Source organism: Hypoxylon fragiforme (assembly GCF_022984875.1).
Source record: "Hypoxylon fragiforme strain CBS 206.31 chromosome Unknown GGS25scaffold_9, whole genome shotgun sequence".
NCBI lineage: Eukaryota > Fungi > Ascomycota > Sordariomycetes > Xylariales > Hypoxylaceae > Hypoxylon > Hypoxylon fragiforme.
Window position 1 is genome coordinate 617891 of NW_026054764.1, and position 16960 is coordinate 634850.

General features: G+C 46.4%; 2 protein-coding genes across 2 annotated transcripts; one reads left to right on the forward strand and one right to left on the reverse strand.

Moving 5' to 3' along the window:
• Window positions 1-5: 5 nt before the first annotated feature.
• On the forward strand, window positions 6-1373 carry GGS25DRAFT_441867 (uncharacterized protein). The gene is made up of 2 exons (XM_049258737.1): window positions 6-55; window positions 217-1373. Exon 2 carries the CDS (start codon window positions 497-499, stop codon window positions 1250-1252), a length of 756 nt encoding a protein of 251 aa, XP_049112835.1. The 5' UTR covers window positions 6-55; window positions 217-496; the 3' UTR covers window positions 1253-1373.
• A 5796-nt stretch (window positions 1374-7169) lies between these two features.
• GGS25DRAFT_441936 (uncharacterized protein) lies at window positions 7170-7743 on the reverse strand. Its single transcript, XM_049258738.1, has one exon. The coding sequence runs from the start codon at window positions 7552-7554 to the stop codon at window positions 7261-7263; it is 294 nt and encodes a 97-aa protein (XP_049112836.1). The 5' UTR covers window positions 7555-7743; the 3' UTR covers window positions 7170-7260.
• Between the last annotated feature and the right edge of the window lie 9217 nt (window positions 7744-16960).

Genomic DNA, 16960 nt, shown 5'->3' on the forward strand with positions numbered 1-16960 from the left:
TGCCTGCCAAGTATGCAAATCCACTGGAGGTATCACCTATAGCACATTAATAGCGGTATGTATGTGCGTGGAAGGTGCGGATAGACTGGTCTCCTACAAAAAACATCATTTCGAATAATTCCGACAACTCATCTATACATCTATCTATCTACATGTAATACTCATTTCTACCTTGCTACATAAATACCTACTAACTACCTAGTACCTAGATAATAGGTTAGTAGTATCAGACGAATATTGAACCTTGATGGCTACGGAATCCATCCAAACTTTAGCCTCTACTGTCTACTAGTAGGGGTATCTATCAGTCGAGCGGTCCATTTACAGAAACTAGAAGCTTGTATCGCCATCTTGCAGTCTTGGATAAACCGGCACATGGCTGTCAACTCACCGGCGTAAGATACGATACAACACACACATACAGCCACACATCACGACGACATATCCCTTGATATTACAAAGAAAAAAACGGCAATAGCAATATTAAACACCATATATGAAGATGGCTCCTGCTAATGTCTTTCGCTTCTTCGACCTTCCGCCCGAGTTGAGAGCCGCTATTCTCTCTCACGTTCTTGTCTCGGAGTATAGCATCATCCTTCACAACTCAACTCTCTTCACATTACCCCTCTCATCACTCTCATCTTTCTTGAATGTTTTTCTCGTCAGTATGCAGATGTACCAGGAGGCATCTCCTATATTTTATTCACAAAACCGCTTTACGTTAAATGCACAAAGCCACCGTTTGCCCATGCATCTCACTCGTCGTGGAGGATTTCTGAGTGACGAAGGACAGGGTGCCCGTAGGCGCATTCGCTGCTTAACCCTTCACCTCACAAGGGTAGGCGGTGAATTCGAGCGTGTCTTGGGACCTGCTCTCTCCGATATGGTTCTCTGCGGGAACTTGCGAGACCTCAGACTGCGTTTGATTCCACCAAGCTGGCGTGGTGCAAACCGAATGGCTGACTTCGACATGGTCCAACGTCCCCCCTTTCAAGCATTGTTGAGACTACTAGCCGACCCATACTTGGAAAGGGTTGAGTTGTTGGCCTGGAAAGTGCATCTGACCGTCTTCTGCCCTTTCCATCGGACGGGAAACCCATTGATCAAGCCAAACGCTGAGTCCGTTGATGATCAAGGACTAGCCATTGTACGAAATGGTCCCGATTGGGTCAAACTAGACTGGAAAAGCATGGTCGAGATGTTTGGGATGGGACAGCCGATTATGACGATTGGTGAACGAACCTATTAAGATAATACTGAATAAGAAGTACGAGCGACAGCGATATGAGATGGTCAGACACGCTTCACTAATATCGGGTATTCATTTTTTTTTTCCAAGAAATTCGAAATCGTGTCATGGAAGTTTAGCGAAACTACTTAAATAAGTCCTACATAAATATGTAGGGAAAACTACCTAGGTAGATATTAAACGACACAAACCTTACATTACACAGCGATATACGCATTCATGTCAGCCATTGAAAGATATCTATGTTAGGGGCGGAGAAGCAAATGCCGAAGTTATGGCGCTCGATCAACATGGAACTCTTTGGGGCCAAACCCCTATTAACTCCGCCATCAGAAAATTCGCAATCGAAGGCTACCAGCATGATCTTGGTGCGCCATTATTCGGACTTTCCGCAACTCACAAGTCTCATCAAAGTCGCCTTGGCAGAGCACAAGCACGATGCCATACATGTATATATCTGGCATAGCATATGCAGCCAAGCTCGCCAAGTTTGCCTACCTCTAGCGCCGGCACTCCCTAATCTAGCGGCTACCTAGAGCTAAAGGCCCTGTCGATCACCCGCGGGCACCATCTGTAATACTTGACCTCAGCTCCCCCAGGACGCCACGACGCCATGTCTCACGCACATCCGGATCTAGAAGCTTGGCGAGCTTCGTCAGGTATGAGCCGACCGAGGTTGGTTGGGCATCTAACAAAGCGATGCATACGGGAATATGATTCCTAGTACATACCTGATAGAGAGCAGTCAAGTTGAATCACCCGTTGTCCGCCTACGATGCAGATAGGGGAGTTCACCGGGGCAGTGGAATAGGTGGTTACCACTACCTAGGTATACGGTATGCTACCGAATGACTTACATAGACCCCGTCTTGTGTAATGATGGCATTCTTGGTATCAGCTTGGCACATGGCCCGTCGAGCGGTGTACCGCGAGATTCCGCTCCGCCGAGAGACATTGCCTCCTGCCGTCAGCCTCTATTGCCGGCTTGGTATTTGCATAGCAGAACATACAGAATACAATAGTGAAATGCACGCCTACCTAGGTCGCTTGCCACATTCCTTTACATATGGGTTAAGGGGCTAATTACGTTGACGAGGAGATCGGAGGGATGTCACGGGTTTTCAGCGCAATGCCTATTTGCTCAGCTACATACGTTGTAGGTACCTACTATGTGTGTACCTATCTAATATTGCCTATCTCCATGATGGAAGTTAGATAGGCACATACATGATAGAATCTCCGATCACAGTGACACACGTATTCCCTTCCCTACGTACATACATACATACATACCTATGCATCAGGCATCCTTCAGGATAACCCTTTATTTGTTTTTTATACATAGTACGTGTGCCAAGCGATGATCGTGAGTACATACGGCCAATGATCACGGGGACACGATGAATCCACCGTGCTTCATTTATAGGTAACTAGTGTACCTAGGGTAGGTGGTTATCTGTTTGGTCCGATGTGATGTCGTCAATAAGGAGATAACTAGGTTGATTCAGAATCTACCAATGCACATGTAGGATATATTATGGTTGATCCATGATCCGAGCTATGTATGTACTACTAGGCGGAATTGCTATATCTCAGGTACCTACATAGCACAGAGTTGGGAGCTTAATACATCAGGTAGGTAGGTACCTATTATGATTTAGGTTTGGAGGGGCCCGAGGGGGAGATGTTGAATGTTTGTTCGTTCTGGGGAATGCCTGTCAATAGGTGTAAGAATTAATCAGCACGACGTCATATACGGATAGTTATCCATAAGCCGTAACTTGTAAGTCCCGCGTTCGGGCACGAGGTACCGTCGCATCGGGATTTCTCTCTACCTACTATGTACAATAGCCCTTTTTTTTTAGGGTAAAAGCTAAAAGTTAAGGGTTAACTACCTAAGGGTCAGGTACATGGCTTGACTCGGAGTTAAGAGCCCTGGAGTATTCAGATTTGTGTACGTAGTATAGACTGTATAGTATGTAGGGGCGAGCTCATAGGTAGTACTTCATACACCAGAGTCACATGCATTCGCTATGGCACTACCCCAATCTCACAGGCCTCTCTTTTCTGAGGTCAGAAAATAGAATATCGAATGCAGGATGGCAGAGTAGGGCTGTGATGATGTTTAGTTACCTAGTAGTTATTTTTTTTTTCCCCTTCCCCATTCGTTGAGTATGTACAATATGTAGAACGGACTTTTGGCTTGCTTCCCGAACCATCTATCTAGGCTTACATACTACATAAGGTATTACAGGCTGCAGGCTGTGGCTCTAACGAAGGAAGGGGTTGTCTCACAGCCTTTTTCTTTTCTTTTCTTTTCTTCTTCTCGTCACCACATGTAATGTACCTAGGCAGGTAGGTATAGAAAAAAATCCCGCAGTGCTTGTTGACGAACGAAGTTGGTTGATTAATAGGTAGATCCTCGCTGCCAAGATCGAGATGTGTATGTCTGTCTGTCCGTCTTACCTGTGTAGGAGGTATGTACGTACGGTAGACGTGGGGGGTTGTGATGATTGCGCTGATTTGCGGTACATACATACCTATGTATTTGTCTAGGTTAGGTATCTACATAGGGTGGACAGAAGACTGCAAGTATTCGTATATAGTACTGCTACTGGCGGCTTATCAACAAACTTTGTAGTTTTCGCAAAGAAAGATGAGGAATGTGCACATAGGTAGGCTACCTAGCTATGCACGTTTTTCTTCTTCTTTTCTGTGTTGCTTAACCTAGATGATTGCGTATAGTGTACGTGGTGTAAGTAAGATGGCGGCGGATTCGATACTACCTATCGAAGCGTCTCGATCATCACTTTCTAATAAGCAAGCCCTGTCTCTCATCAGGTCACACTAGACCCTTACCTTTTGGCTTTTGGCTTTCCCCCTCCATCGACGCCTCAAATTGCCCACGTGCCCCGTCTATGGTCTCCAAGTATTGCACATACATACATTAGTACCTACATAGTAGTTAGTGCGTATGTGCCCCGGAGGCGCTCGGCAGGGAACCGAGCCATTAGAAATGTATGTACCTAATATATGCATTTTTTGCACAAGTGATTAATTATAAGAAGTTTAAAAAGATAGGTCGGTATATATATATATACTAATGTATGGCGTAAATCAACTACATGGTATTGGATTTCCTGTTGAGAGACGAGGACGGTTGGGGGAGGGGGAGGGAAGACTCCCATAGGTAGGGCCGGAGGTCCCTCTACATAGGTGGGATCTTCTCAATCTTTTCACAGAGTCGCATTTTCACTCGCTCGGTTTTCTGCGAGGCGTCGCGCACGAGGGCGTCATTAGAACCTAATGGTTTGGTCATCATGGTTGTGTGAGTTGGATTTTTTTTTGGTTTGTTTGATGGCACGGGAGAAGGATGAAAGGAGGGCGATGGTGGTGGTGGAGGTGGTGGTGGAGGATGAGACATGGGGCATGGGCATGCATGGGATGGGGGAGAGAAAGGGAAGCCGGATTGGAGGAGATAGCGGAGCGGCACACCAGGACACCAGGCCCGTGGATAAGGTAGCGAGCTCAGAGACGTTAGAAAAGGGTCGGCCGTACATACAGTACATACATCAGACATGGGCACGAACCTGGCGTTGTGACACACCGGTATTAATTGTACAAGCGCGACATACATAAATCCAGGCCAGTCTATTTGTCTCCTTATTCCAAGAAATCCAGGTATGTGGGATACATGTCGTAGGTAGTATTATTGCTCCTCTCGCTTTGATACAAGAAAATAAGGGGACCGGCCAGTCTCGACAAAGTGCGGTGGACTATTATACCTCTCAGCCTCTTAATAACTTATGCCGATCCAGTTGCGTCGCTTAAGCATTCAGGGTAATACTAACTAGTTATCAGTAACTAGCATAAGTTTACGGTGTGAATGCAGATCCTCTATATCATAGCAAGGTATGTTATTTATGCATTAGAAACAATAGGAGCGGGATGATTATCTATCCATGGATCTTGTGTACCAGTTAGGTAGGTAGGTAGGTGCGTGGGTACCTATGTAGGTATGAGTTGAAACCTCGGCATGTTTCCTCGAGTCTACAGTAGAATCGAAATAATACTAGGCAAGTAAAACGAAACATCGCAGCCAAGCACCATCGGGTTCTCTTGGCAAGATATGTAGTTTCAGTCTGAGGTCAGAGATGATGAGAGAAAGAGAAAAAAAAGCTTGTGATACAGACCCGCTAGACTGTTTGCTCCCGAGTCCCCCCCAACCCCCCTACCTATTTCTACCTCCCCTCTAACTAGTGTACGGCGTAAGAGCTAGGATTTCTATAGCAGGTGGGTGGCAAATCTGCGTAGTTATCTGATAACTAGTTAACTACGTACCAGCTCGAAAGCTTTATTATGGCACATTCATTAGCTGCCAAGCTTCCAAGCTTACATCCACTCCACGGTTACAGTAGCCATTGATCGGCGGGGAGGGTCCCCCATCTTCGTGCTAACGGATAAGGGTCCAAATCACTGACGCGGTAGTGATTTGCAGTGGAATTTTAAACTCCCTATCTAGTTATTCAGAACACTGCTGAGAATTAATTCATGGGAGGCTATGACATAGCACACAGGACATTAGGTGGCTTTTCCTCCTTCCGCTTCCCTTTCCCTCCCTCCCCGCCAAGCCCTGAGAGGTCGAGACTGTTCGCAAGAGGCCGTCTTGGTATTGCTTGGCCATCGCGGTTGTTATATTATTTTGTGTCTCAGTCGTAATCTACCTAGTTAGATACCTTAGTTATGCGGTCATCATCGGGTATGGGAGCCTACATCATTTTCATTCTTTGATTATTTGAAGTTCATATGTACATACATACTCTACTGCCAAGTATTATCATTGATGCTATGGCAGCTATGTACCTAGGTTAGGCACTTTTGCCCATGTTGTTCTAGAGGCGCCTGTGTTTCAACAAGCAAGGGAGCAAATGCGGGTACTACTACGTCGTATGTATGTAGACTATGTAGACTCGTAGAGCCAGAGCCAATCACGACACCGGCTGCACTCTTTTTCACCAAGAAGCGAAAAAACGTGCGATAGGAGAAATAATGCGCAAGGGAAGGGGATCCTGTTCACCCTCCTACTGCTTGTGGATACTATATGCGGTTTCCAGTCCACTAATGCTGTAAATACGTACAGTGGCTAGCTTAAACTACACTACACTACCTACATACATACATCACATACATACCCAGTAGAACACGTTGAAAGAACAATGTGACTTTGTGCCATGAGCATGCTCTAGTGCCTATCATTTGACTGGTCCGCTTACTGCAGACTATTTATTCGCGCAAATGGAAAGGCGTGAAGAGTGAAGCATGGGGCTTAGTGAAACATACGTTATGGTCCAACATGTGAAGATGATGAAGGTGATGGTGATGCATTCCATTGCAGTTGATACTATGTATGGGTTTGCTCTAGAATACCTAGGTAGTAGTTAGGTATTAGGAGTTACAGCCAAACCGGCAACATCCTAACCTGAGCCCACCATATGCTTCTCTCCTACATACATCTCTCTCTCTCAAAAAAAAAAGAATAGAGTCAATCTCCCGCAGATAACCGCCGAGATACCCGAGATGCATCACCCCCCATCAAAGTATGTAGGCATGCATGGTGTTGGTGTGTGTAGGCATGCAAAAGTTGCTATACGAAGTTTGCGCTTCCAGTTTATCCCACCCACATTTCAACCCATTCCGTCCCGTGTCCCAGGTTCCCCCCAAAACGCCCCGTGGGAGGTAAAAAAAATAGAACACCAAAAAGAGAAAAAGAAAAAAAAACAGATAATAGTCCAGACCCGAGTGAACCGCCCCTCCCAGCGCATATAAGCTCCCAGTTCCATTTAGGTGCACGCTATGAGTAGATCGTTCCAGAGTTTTTAGTCATGTCCGCAAAAAGAGCTTAAAAGACAGATAGGTAGTAGCGCCGGTTTTTTTGGTCAAGGTTCTCGTAGTGCCCGCAGTAAATAAATAAATAAAACTGGAAAAGTGACTGTGTGGTTGGGGTTTGTTCACTCGTCGACAGCAACCTCGTGGTAGTCCTCTTTGTGGTCGCCGGAGTGCTCGCCGTAGTGGACGGGCCCAAGCTTGAGGAAGCGAAAGCTGCTAGCACTGCTAGCACTGCCGACGCTGCTTTGGCTGGAGGTGCGGCGGGAACCGTGAGCCGCGGGCTTATCACTCTGGGCGGTAGGCTTGACGCTCTGGGCGGTAGGATAGGAGGATGAGGTGGTGGGGGCAAGAGGCAGGAACATCTGGGGCTGGCCCTGGCGGACGTGCTCAGCGAGATTCTGGCTGACGGAAGACATCTTGTTGATTGATAAAGGATGGTAAGATGAAGGTAGATAGTTGATTCGTTGAAAGGTTATGGTGTGTGTACGCGTGCGAGCGGCGAGGCCAAGTAAAAAGTATTAACTTCGATAGTGTGAAGTTAAGAGTTTCTTTTGGATAGGCGGCGAAGGCTTTATGGCGTGCTTAGCTGATGTCTTTGTCTGAGAGTTGCTGGTTGTTGTAGTATGAAGAGAGAGATTCGAAGAGAACAGGAACATGGGAAGGAGAGAGTGGGCAGGCTCCTTTATAGACGATGGTCAAGCGTCATGGAGGGTACACTGATAGCAAGAGTAAGAAGGGGGAGGAAGGGGAGGACTGCCAAGGTTTGTCACCCCCCACACAGACATACATACATACACCGATATGAGTCTATGGTGTTTCTAGTAATGAATCGCCAAGACTTTCCCTAAGCGTTATGTATTGCCTAGATGTTGTTAGTTATCCTTTTTTTCCTTTTCCCTCTCCCTTTCCCTTTTCATATTTTATGTCGCAAAGTGCGTGCGTGTGGTTTCAGCAGTCAGCATCCACGCCCCCATCATTCTGAGAATCCAATCCCGACCTGGCGGAGGGGTGGCCAACCGGGGGGATGGCCTGTTAGTTCCCTATCTCTTCCCTCCATTACCGCTCTGATTGGGTGTGAGGAACAGTGACCCGCGGACATAGTGGCACATCTCCGGTTTATGAGCGCATTGCACAAAAGGAGAATACGCGCACGCAACACACGTGGGGTGCACAATTGGCAATGAAACGAATTGCCAATGTCAATGTCAATGTCTATGTCAGTGCCAAAGCACAAGCGCCAATCCTAGGTACCTAGATACCTCAGTAGGTATGTAGGTATTAGGTAGGTATTGACGATAAGCAACATTGAACACACAAAGGGAAGACCTGGTCCACTGAGTACCATACACAAGTATAGGTAGTTATATCCGATCTGTATTGATGATTGGTAATTCGTTACCCTCGGCTTTTACCGGTCGGTCGGCGGATGAAGGGACATGATATAGGTGGCGAACATGTCCGTCCCGCGGCTCTTCCTTGAGCTCCCTGAGGCTCAACGACTGCCGAACATACGTTATATAGCTAGGAAGGTGTGGAGAAGAACGATGCGGCTCCTTTTGACTTTAAATAAACAGCAACGACACCCGACCTCCCGGGCCATCACGGCAAGAATGGCTCTCAGAGCTCTCAGTTCGGAAGTGTGAGCTGTCTACGATTGGATAGGCCAAGCCACTAACGGGATTGTTCGGATTCGCCTATGAGATCTTTCCAGGGGGCTTACGGAGATATCGGTACTCTCAAAAAGGAAACTCATAGCTATTTCTATTCACGATACATTCCTCGATGTTATCGTAGCCCGTATACTATTTAAGATCTATATTGATGATAGAAAGCCGAAACCATATCCGTTCGACAATGTTGATGCGACAGACTACGGAATAGGCACCTACATACCCACAGATCTAGCAAGGAATAGAGACAGCGTACCTTAGTGTACCCACCTTTGATTGTGTCCTCAAACACACCTACATAGTAGACTTGTATCACAGAATGGCCAAGAGTATTTCGCCATTCCATCCTTTGGACGTAACATCTTATCAAAAGGCTCTAGTAGGCTAACCAGTAAACATGGACGTAACTAATATGGATACGAATACAGTAGAGGTCTAAGGAAGGGAACGTGATTTTCATTTACTTGGTACCAAACTCCCTGCGGTTCTGGTGTTTCGTCTTGGAGTTGGAATCTCAATCTCGACTCTCCCAAGAACTCAGAATACGATTACTCTAAATTGCCAAGTATGGCAGAGCCCACATTGTTGAAGATCAATCCTGTAAATCCTCGTATAGCTCTAGTCACTAGGGACGTAAGAGGAGTGTGAAGACACTTGAGATACAGTACGCGTCTAGGTCGATACTTAGCCAACGTATCCTCTCCTATTTACCTACCTAGGCAAGTACCAGACTGTACTGGACTTCCATAAGAGAAGCCACTTTACATCATCGAGTCGTTTCCTAGGTGAAGAACAGCCCCGCGAGCTTCTCTCGGAGTTTTGGGTGGCTACGTGGTGGTGAATTGTTGCAATGGATGCTATGACCTCTACGAAGCTTCTCATGTCGGATCGACTCAGCTTCTAGCCACCGCTTTAATAATGAATGGAAGTCAGCTTATAGCGTGATTATCCTAGGCTCTGTGCGATAACTACCTATCAAACCCTTTCTCTGCGTCGGAGAGGAGAACAGCTACGTGTCATGCGACACGGCCGCAATTACCTTCGGCTGGCGCAACAAGTCATCTTAGCTTCAGTAGTAATCTACACTAGGTTAGTCAATTCTACAAGAGCAAGCTACAGCACGATGGAAGCCTGGCGCTCACGTTGGCAAGACTCGCTCATTAGACTCTAAGTTGGGGTTTACCGCATTCACTCGATAGATACTGGGGTCCAGTCTAACTAGGTAACCTACTATATTCTTACTTAGGTAGGTAGTCAGTAATTACTATTCGTCGGGCTAGCAAGCGGCGTAACACCCCTTTGAGGGCAGAGTCTAGTAAATCCTAGCTATGTGCTCTAGGTACCCAACTATCAGGTATCTAGAGATATACGTCTCAACTCCCGTCTATATCAAGGGTCGGGGTTTGTCTACCTAGTTAGGCGAGTCAAATAAATCCATCATCTAAGAACGGCGAGGGGACATGTGCCTCTGAGTTGCAGATTAGGTACTGATCTCCAAAACGCCCCTTTCCCAACACCCCTTATATCCCCGTCCCGCGGTGTCCGAATTTCTGACCTTCAGTGGCCAATCCATTAAATATCCCTCCCATTAAGTTCGTGTTGCCCCTACGAACGAATCCTAGTCGAGAGACGTTGCCTATTCATTTGACCACAGCCCTGCTTTCCACCAGCTCCCCGCGACTTACTCTGATGGCCACTTAATTCCGGGGCCTCCCAGTCACGAGATGGAGCGCTAGGGTCGCATTCGAGCGGCAGGAAGCGAAATTTGGTAATATGCAAGTGTACTGCACCGCAGATGCAGGTACCGAGCAGCTAACAGCAGCAAAAAAAAAAATCTGTATCCGGTACGGGGAAAGGTCGGTGATAGGCTGGAGGTGGAATTGCGCTGGGACGAATGACGTTTCATCGCGAGACCGAAAGAAGGATGGAGGCGCTTAGTGAGCTCGTTTCTGGTTCGGTTCAAGGTGAAAAGGAGATTACGGTGAGGACGTAGGTGAGTAGGTTAGTGGTTGACTGCAGCTGAGGTAGGTAGAAATTATTGAGAGAAAGGGGAAGAATATGAAGGTAGCTGTACACATACATGTATGTTGGCCTTGCCTGGAGAGGCAGCACCTAGGTAGACATACGAGAACTTAAGCATGGCACTCCGGCATCTGACTTGTGTGATCGCCATATACCATCGAAGTGTTATACCCGTAAATTTACTTCTATCGGTTCTTTTAGCTTGAGAGTGGTATTTGCCCTGACAGCACTGATGTTCTACCTAAGCTACCTACCTAGTATATAACAAGATTATGGGATATAGCAGCACTTTCAATAGAACCCTTGTCTTTCCTTCGACATGTTCCTAGAAGCAGTCTCGATCGAATAATGACAATCAAGCAGACATCTTCGTGTACCCCTGTAGATAAGTGAAACCCGAGGGCCTTTGTCCCTCAGTATAAGAGCTGGTACTTCTCGGCGACGTCAAGGGGACTCGCAAGGTTCGTGTCCGCTTCGTAGTACCATACGAGGATTCCTCTCAGGCCGCTATCACGAAAACTCAGTGTGTGTAGGTACCTAAGGTAGGACGGGCTCGGGTCGTAGACGTGGGCAAGCATTCGCAAACTGAATGTGAATAAGGGGCTTGAAGAAGCGACGCTTCCTCTACATCACGGTCTCAAGTAACATACCTTAGTAAATAGCAGTTGCTTAGTACGCCTCATGGAGGCACGTACGATATACCGTATCTTAGTAGTTAGCTTAGAAAGAACTCGAAGAATCAGTCTTAGGCTTGACATACCCATATTCGAACAGTAGAAGATGGCATCCAGTATCCAGCCCATTTTCCTCTGGTTTTCCGCCAAGACGTCAGTGATACGTATGAGCCAAGTGTGAATACGACGATAGTGACTCCCTCGAAAGCATGACGAAGACATGTCATTTTCTTAGGTAGGTAGTGGCGTTTTTTTAGTTTTCTTTTCTTGAGAAAAGTCGTATGACCTCGCTACTGTTGGCGGCATATCTAGAACCAAGAGAGAATACCCCGAGGGCAAGAAAAACTCTGCAACTATGCCGTCTACCGGGAGAGTGTGATGGTGATTCTTGCTGCTTGCTGTAGGAGCCACGGTGGTGGTAAGTGTCGGCATTGCGCTTTTCGTGATAGCTCCCCCCCACCACCACCACCCATCGCTCCCCCAGTTCCATAGCGAGAAGGAACGACTTCCCCAATGAACGAGCAGAGACTGGCCGCCAAGGTCTTAATAGTAACTCCTCTCGCCCGAGCCGTGTTACACACGCGAACTCGTCGCCTTACACAAAAGCTGGTGTAACGGGAGGAAGAGCCAAAAAAAGGGGGAGGGGAAGGGTTGTCTGCCGGGGGGTAGGCTTCAAAAACAAGCTGCTGCAATGCACGAAGGTTGAGGTTGGGAGCTAGGTTGGGCTTACGAAACATAGGTACCTAAGGGTTCGGCGACTCGTCTTGTGCATCACCGACCCCTGGTTCTATAGAACTACGATGAAGGTGGTGACGAACTCGGCAAGAGTCCATATTGGAGAGCAAATTTCCAACTGGGATCACACCGGGATCCTTTGGTTCACAATCCTGTGGGGTGCTTGGAGGGTTGTTACAAGATTTTTATTCCCTCGGGGGGGGAAGAGGGGGATGTGCTGGAGAAGGAGCATAGGGGGTGTCCTGAGGAATGACAAATATATCAGGCGTGTGTCTAGGCGTGCCTGTGCTTGCAGGTTGAGGAAGGGAGGTGTGATTGATAGGTCGTAGTGAGAGCCATGAGCTGAAATGTGTTGGGACTACTGACAGGTTACAGAGATCCGATGTCATTGATCCCCTATTTTGGACATTGATGTCCATGGTGCTCTACATTTTGAATCTCTCCTTGCCATGCTTCGTTGAAAGCTCGGCAACTTTGCCGTCACTCCATTCCCTCCCTTCCACCCTGACTGGTTGATAACCATATACCATGCAAAGTCTCAGCATTGTGGTATTAGGAGACATGAGGTGGGCACTCCTATATTTGGCTCGAAATATCCGGATGAGATGGCTCCGCTTGTAGGCTTCTTGAATCAAATCTGGAGATAAACGTCAGCCAACCACATGCTATAGTCTTCAGGTATCGGCAAACATATCCCAGGTTACCTAGTAATGGTTTGGTCATCATCGCCGTCTACCATCACATCTGACCATTCACGCCATGGCCATACATAAATACTCACCGGTAGAGCAAGATTTATAGATATGGGAAGGGTCGGCCCGAGTTTAGTGGAAAGATCCCAAGTCTTATGCCCCCAAAAAGGGCAATGTCAGTGTTGTTGGTGGTTAGTGTGTATAGGGGGGCTCCTGACTACTCTTACTTGGATATGTTGGCCTCGTGAATGGCCTGAATAAGGCATTTGCATCCTTTGCGTCTACTGTTTAAGTAGCATATCCATCCGTATACAGTATACATGCCTAGTATACTGGCATTAATCTGACTGCATAGATGTTGGTGGACGATCGCGTCTATCCCACTCCCAGTTGCGCGCCAATTTCACGAGAACACCAACAAGCGCGGCTCCCATGGGAACACAAATTTTGCAATTATACATCGTATTAGTGTCGATATTATACATTCTGGGCGAAAGAGCCTTGCTTCTTTCACCGAAGGTCTGTGGTGAAGCCTGACCCGATACTGTGGTACGCATAAGCAAGCGCTTACTCGTCTACACGATCTTACGATTGGCTAGTTTCCGCATACAAACGCCACGATAGATGCTTCTCATACTATAATTATGAGTTGAATTTAGTGTAGGGAACTCTACCGAGTGATACCTAAGTAGGTATGAGGGGATTGCCTTCGGATAAGCCTTATACGTACCTACCTACCTAGGTACTGTACCTAGTATGTGATATGATATCTCGGAAGCCACAATTATCTCGTAGAGCATTCGTATGCGACGGAGCGGTGATTTCGACAGAATAAGACATAAGAGCACCGGAAGCAGCACCTGCAGCCGCGCTGAACGGATATGAAGGGTCCATGCAGCAAGTCACATATGACTGTCGAATATGCCGATGATTTCAGGGGTAGCCTGAATTCTTTAGGGATATGGGAACAGTCAGCCCAATGAGAAGTCAAACTCAACTGCTGACTTCTGGGTAACCCCTAAGTCTAAAACAGAGTTCATGTTGGTATGTATAGATAGATGATAGGGGCTTCCGCACCTACTAGCAATATAATTCTTGGCCCAATTGAATTGTATTTTTATAGACAACTCATTATGGACTACGGGATTGGCCTTCGGCGATAGCTAAGCTTGGCGGGGGAATTTCTAGAGATTAAAGGGGTTACTTGATTTGACGTCGTTGTAAGTCAAAAGGAGAACCATGGTGTTGGCGGCGACATATGAAAGCAGCTTGTCCTTGTGGGCCGCTTTTTAGGCCGCAGTCTTGTGAGGCACCTAGAATATACTATTAAGGAGGGCCGGGTCGCATAATCGGCGGGCCATAAGGCTGTTCCAGCAGATGTTGGTTGGAACGGGTACCTTACCTACCTAGGTAGACTTCTGCGCCGAATACTCGTTCGGTCACTGTCCTCTAGGAGCCTCTGAAAAGGGGTCACCGCTCGTGCCATAGAACTCCAAGTAATGACTCAACGAGAACAATTTATACTTACGATGCTACATAGGCAGGCACCCACTAACGTTTATGATTTGACGTGCAATTTTGTTTGTGATGGGATCGAATCCGTATAATATATCTTTGGCGCAATATTGTGTTCAGGAGACAATAGACGATGACCATCTTCGCTGTGCTTGAAACAGGAACTAACAAGGCAGCCGATCTACCAACTGGTCTTTGTCAAGCCGAGACCTAGGAGCCACGTTCTCGGTTCTAGCCGTAGGCCCGCCGGCTTTGATAGAGATTGGGTGATAACCGGCGATAATAACACCACACGAGTAAATATTCGTAGTTGAGTAGCGAAGTTGGAAAAGAGATGTGGAGATCACATGAGCGCATTTGCCGTAGGTTCCCGCGCGATTCTGATGTGGTCCCTTGCTTGATGCATGCATGTAGACTTTGTATACCTACCTAATACCTACCTATGTAGGTAGGTAGGTAGGTACCTCCTAAGGGTGAGGTGTTGGGCCAGGTATTGTTCCCATCTCATCGTTCTCACAGGGTTTTCTTCTCAACAGGCGCAGCATCCGCCGCCGGGGTCTTTGACAATGCTGGAACCGCAAAGCCTGGGACCTAGTCCCTCGTTCTATAGCACCCCCAGTAGACGCAATAAACGGCAGCCGGCCCGACCCATTCGGCTAGCTAGGCGTACCCTGTAATTACTTCCCTAGCCTAGGTAGATAGGTAGTATCAATATGTAAGTAGTAGAGTTGGGGGAGGAGATACCTGGAGCCTGTAGTATGTAGCAGACGCTTGTGACGACAGTAGGCGAGAGTGCTAAACTAGTACCTACATATATGCATGTAGGTACTATGTAGTTTGAAGGTAGATAGACAATCTCATTGGCCATGTGCCTAGATTACCTAGTACCAAGGTAGGCACATATATATGTAGGTACTAGGTAGAGGTGAAGTTGGGGATATCAGGCTGGATCTAACATGCCTAGCATAGGGCTTAGCGAAGTGAGAAAAGTCGCCTATTGATAGTTTAGAAACATTGGTTGAAATTTCTAGAATGGCTTTTTGGACTTACATACTACATATGTATGTACCTAACGGTCCTAACCATATGTAGGGTAGGTATGTTACTATGTACATGTTACTCGGTAGGTAATATGTAGGTATGTGCCTTCCGCGCAACTGGGCGACGCAACTGTGTTTTGCATGGAATGATGTGCTTAGGCATCACTGGGCAAAGTCTGTACAACTCTCAAGGTTCCAAGTTTAAGTGCTCAATGTAGGTATTGTACATATCGGATAATTTTGGCGGTTCTTTTTTATCTCGTTTCTTAATCTCCATGAACTGCAATCTACCCTTCTTGCGTATCACAAGGCGTAGGAAACCATTGTTTGTATGGGCGAAATTGCAAGCTTGATGCCAGTTGATGCCAGTTGATGCCAGTTGATGCTAGTTGATGCTTGGGATTGGACTTGGATCAAGGATCATGTTGGATGTCCTTTGAGCACGATTTAAGGTTACGTCCGCGAATAGTTCCTACAGACTGACAGTACATATGTAAGTACTATATCTACAGATGCATCAATTCAATGATCCATGAACATTTGAATGTGTGTAGGCACCTTAGGTACGTATCTACATGCACCAACCTAGTAACACCCATGCTTCAATATCGAAATAGACATGGGTCAGCCTGTAATTTAGTGCGAAAACCCTTGGCCCCAGACTTTTCTCCAATGGACATCAGATGAGAATCTACCTACTAGTATATACACTATACATCGTTAGTATTGTTAGAACATTTTCTCTTTCGATGTAAGAAGTTCCCGGTGTGAGTCTTTTTGTGCGGTTGATTTTGTCAGGTTGGTATAGATGATAAAGCCACACCTCTTAGACTTGGAAGCTGATATTCACTTTCGGCACATGTATACCTATACCTACATTCAGACATCTGAAATTTGAATGCGCTGAATGCACCTCCATACATGAAGTAGGCATGTAAGTTGTACATGCATATACATGTACATATATTAGTATTGCATGTAAGCCTGCCAGGGGTCACCATCTTTTGACACATGTGGCAGGTACCTACCTACATAATGTACTACTACATGTAGGTATGTAGGTAATACTATGTATTGTACAATACATGGTATATGCTTTGGTACCTACAGGTATGTGTAGTTGCGTCCCAATGGGAAGGGTTCTTGGTACTATCCGCCCCAAACCATTTTTTACGACCTTTTACCTACATATGTAGTGTTTCTTTTTCTTCCTTTTTTTTTCTATCTTCTCTTTAGATACCTTAGGTACCGTGCATGCCTACCACCTTTGTCTGATTTCTTCTACTTCCAAGGTTGTCTTGAGAGGGCCCACACCCTTAACTAAACCCTTGATAGTTGAAAAAAAAAAATAATACAAGCAATCGGGAAAGGATGTACCGTATGCCCAAGTGCGTCAATCGGCATCTTAACTACATACACAATGAGAACGCCAGTGCCAATATAATTCAACCATATACCGCAAACTTCGAGTCCT

Coding starts and splice junctions, on each gene's coding strand:
- GGS25DRAFT_441867 (XM_049258737.1), top strand. CDS start 497: ATGAAGATGGCTCCTGCTAATGTCTTTCGCTTCTTCGACCTTCCGCCC.
- GGS25DRAFT_441936 (XM_049258738.1), bottom strand. CDS start 7,554: ATGTCTTCCGTCAGCCAGAATCTCGCTGAGCACGTCCGCCAGGGCCAG.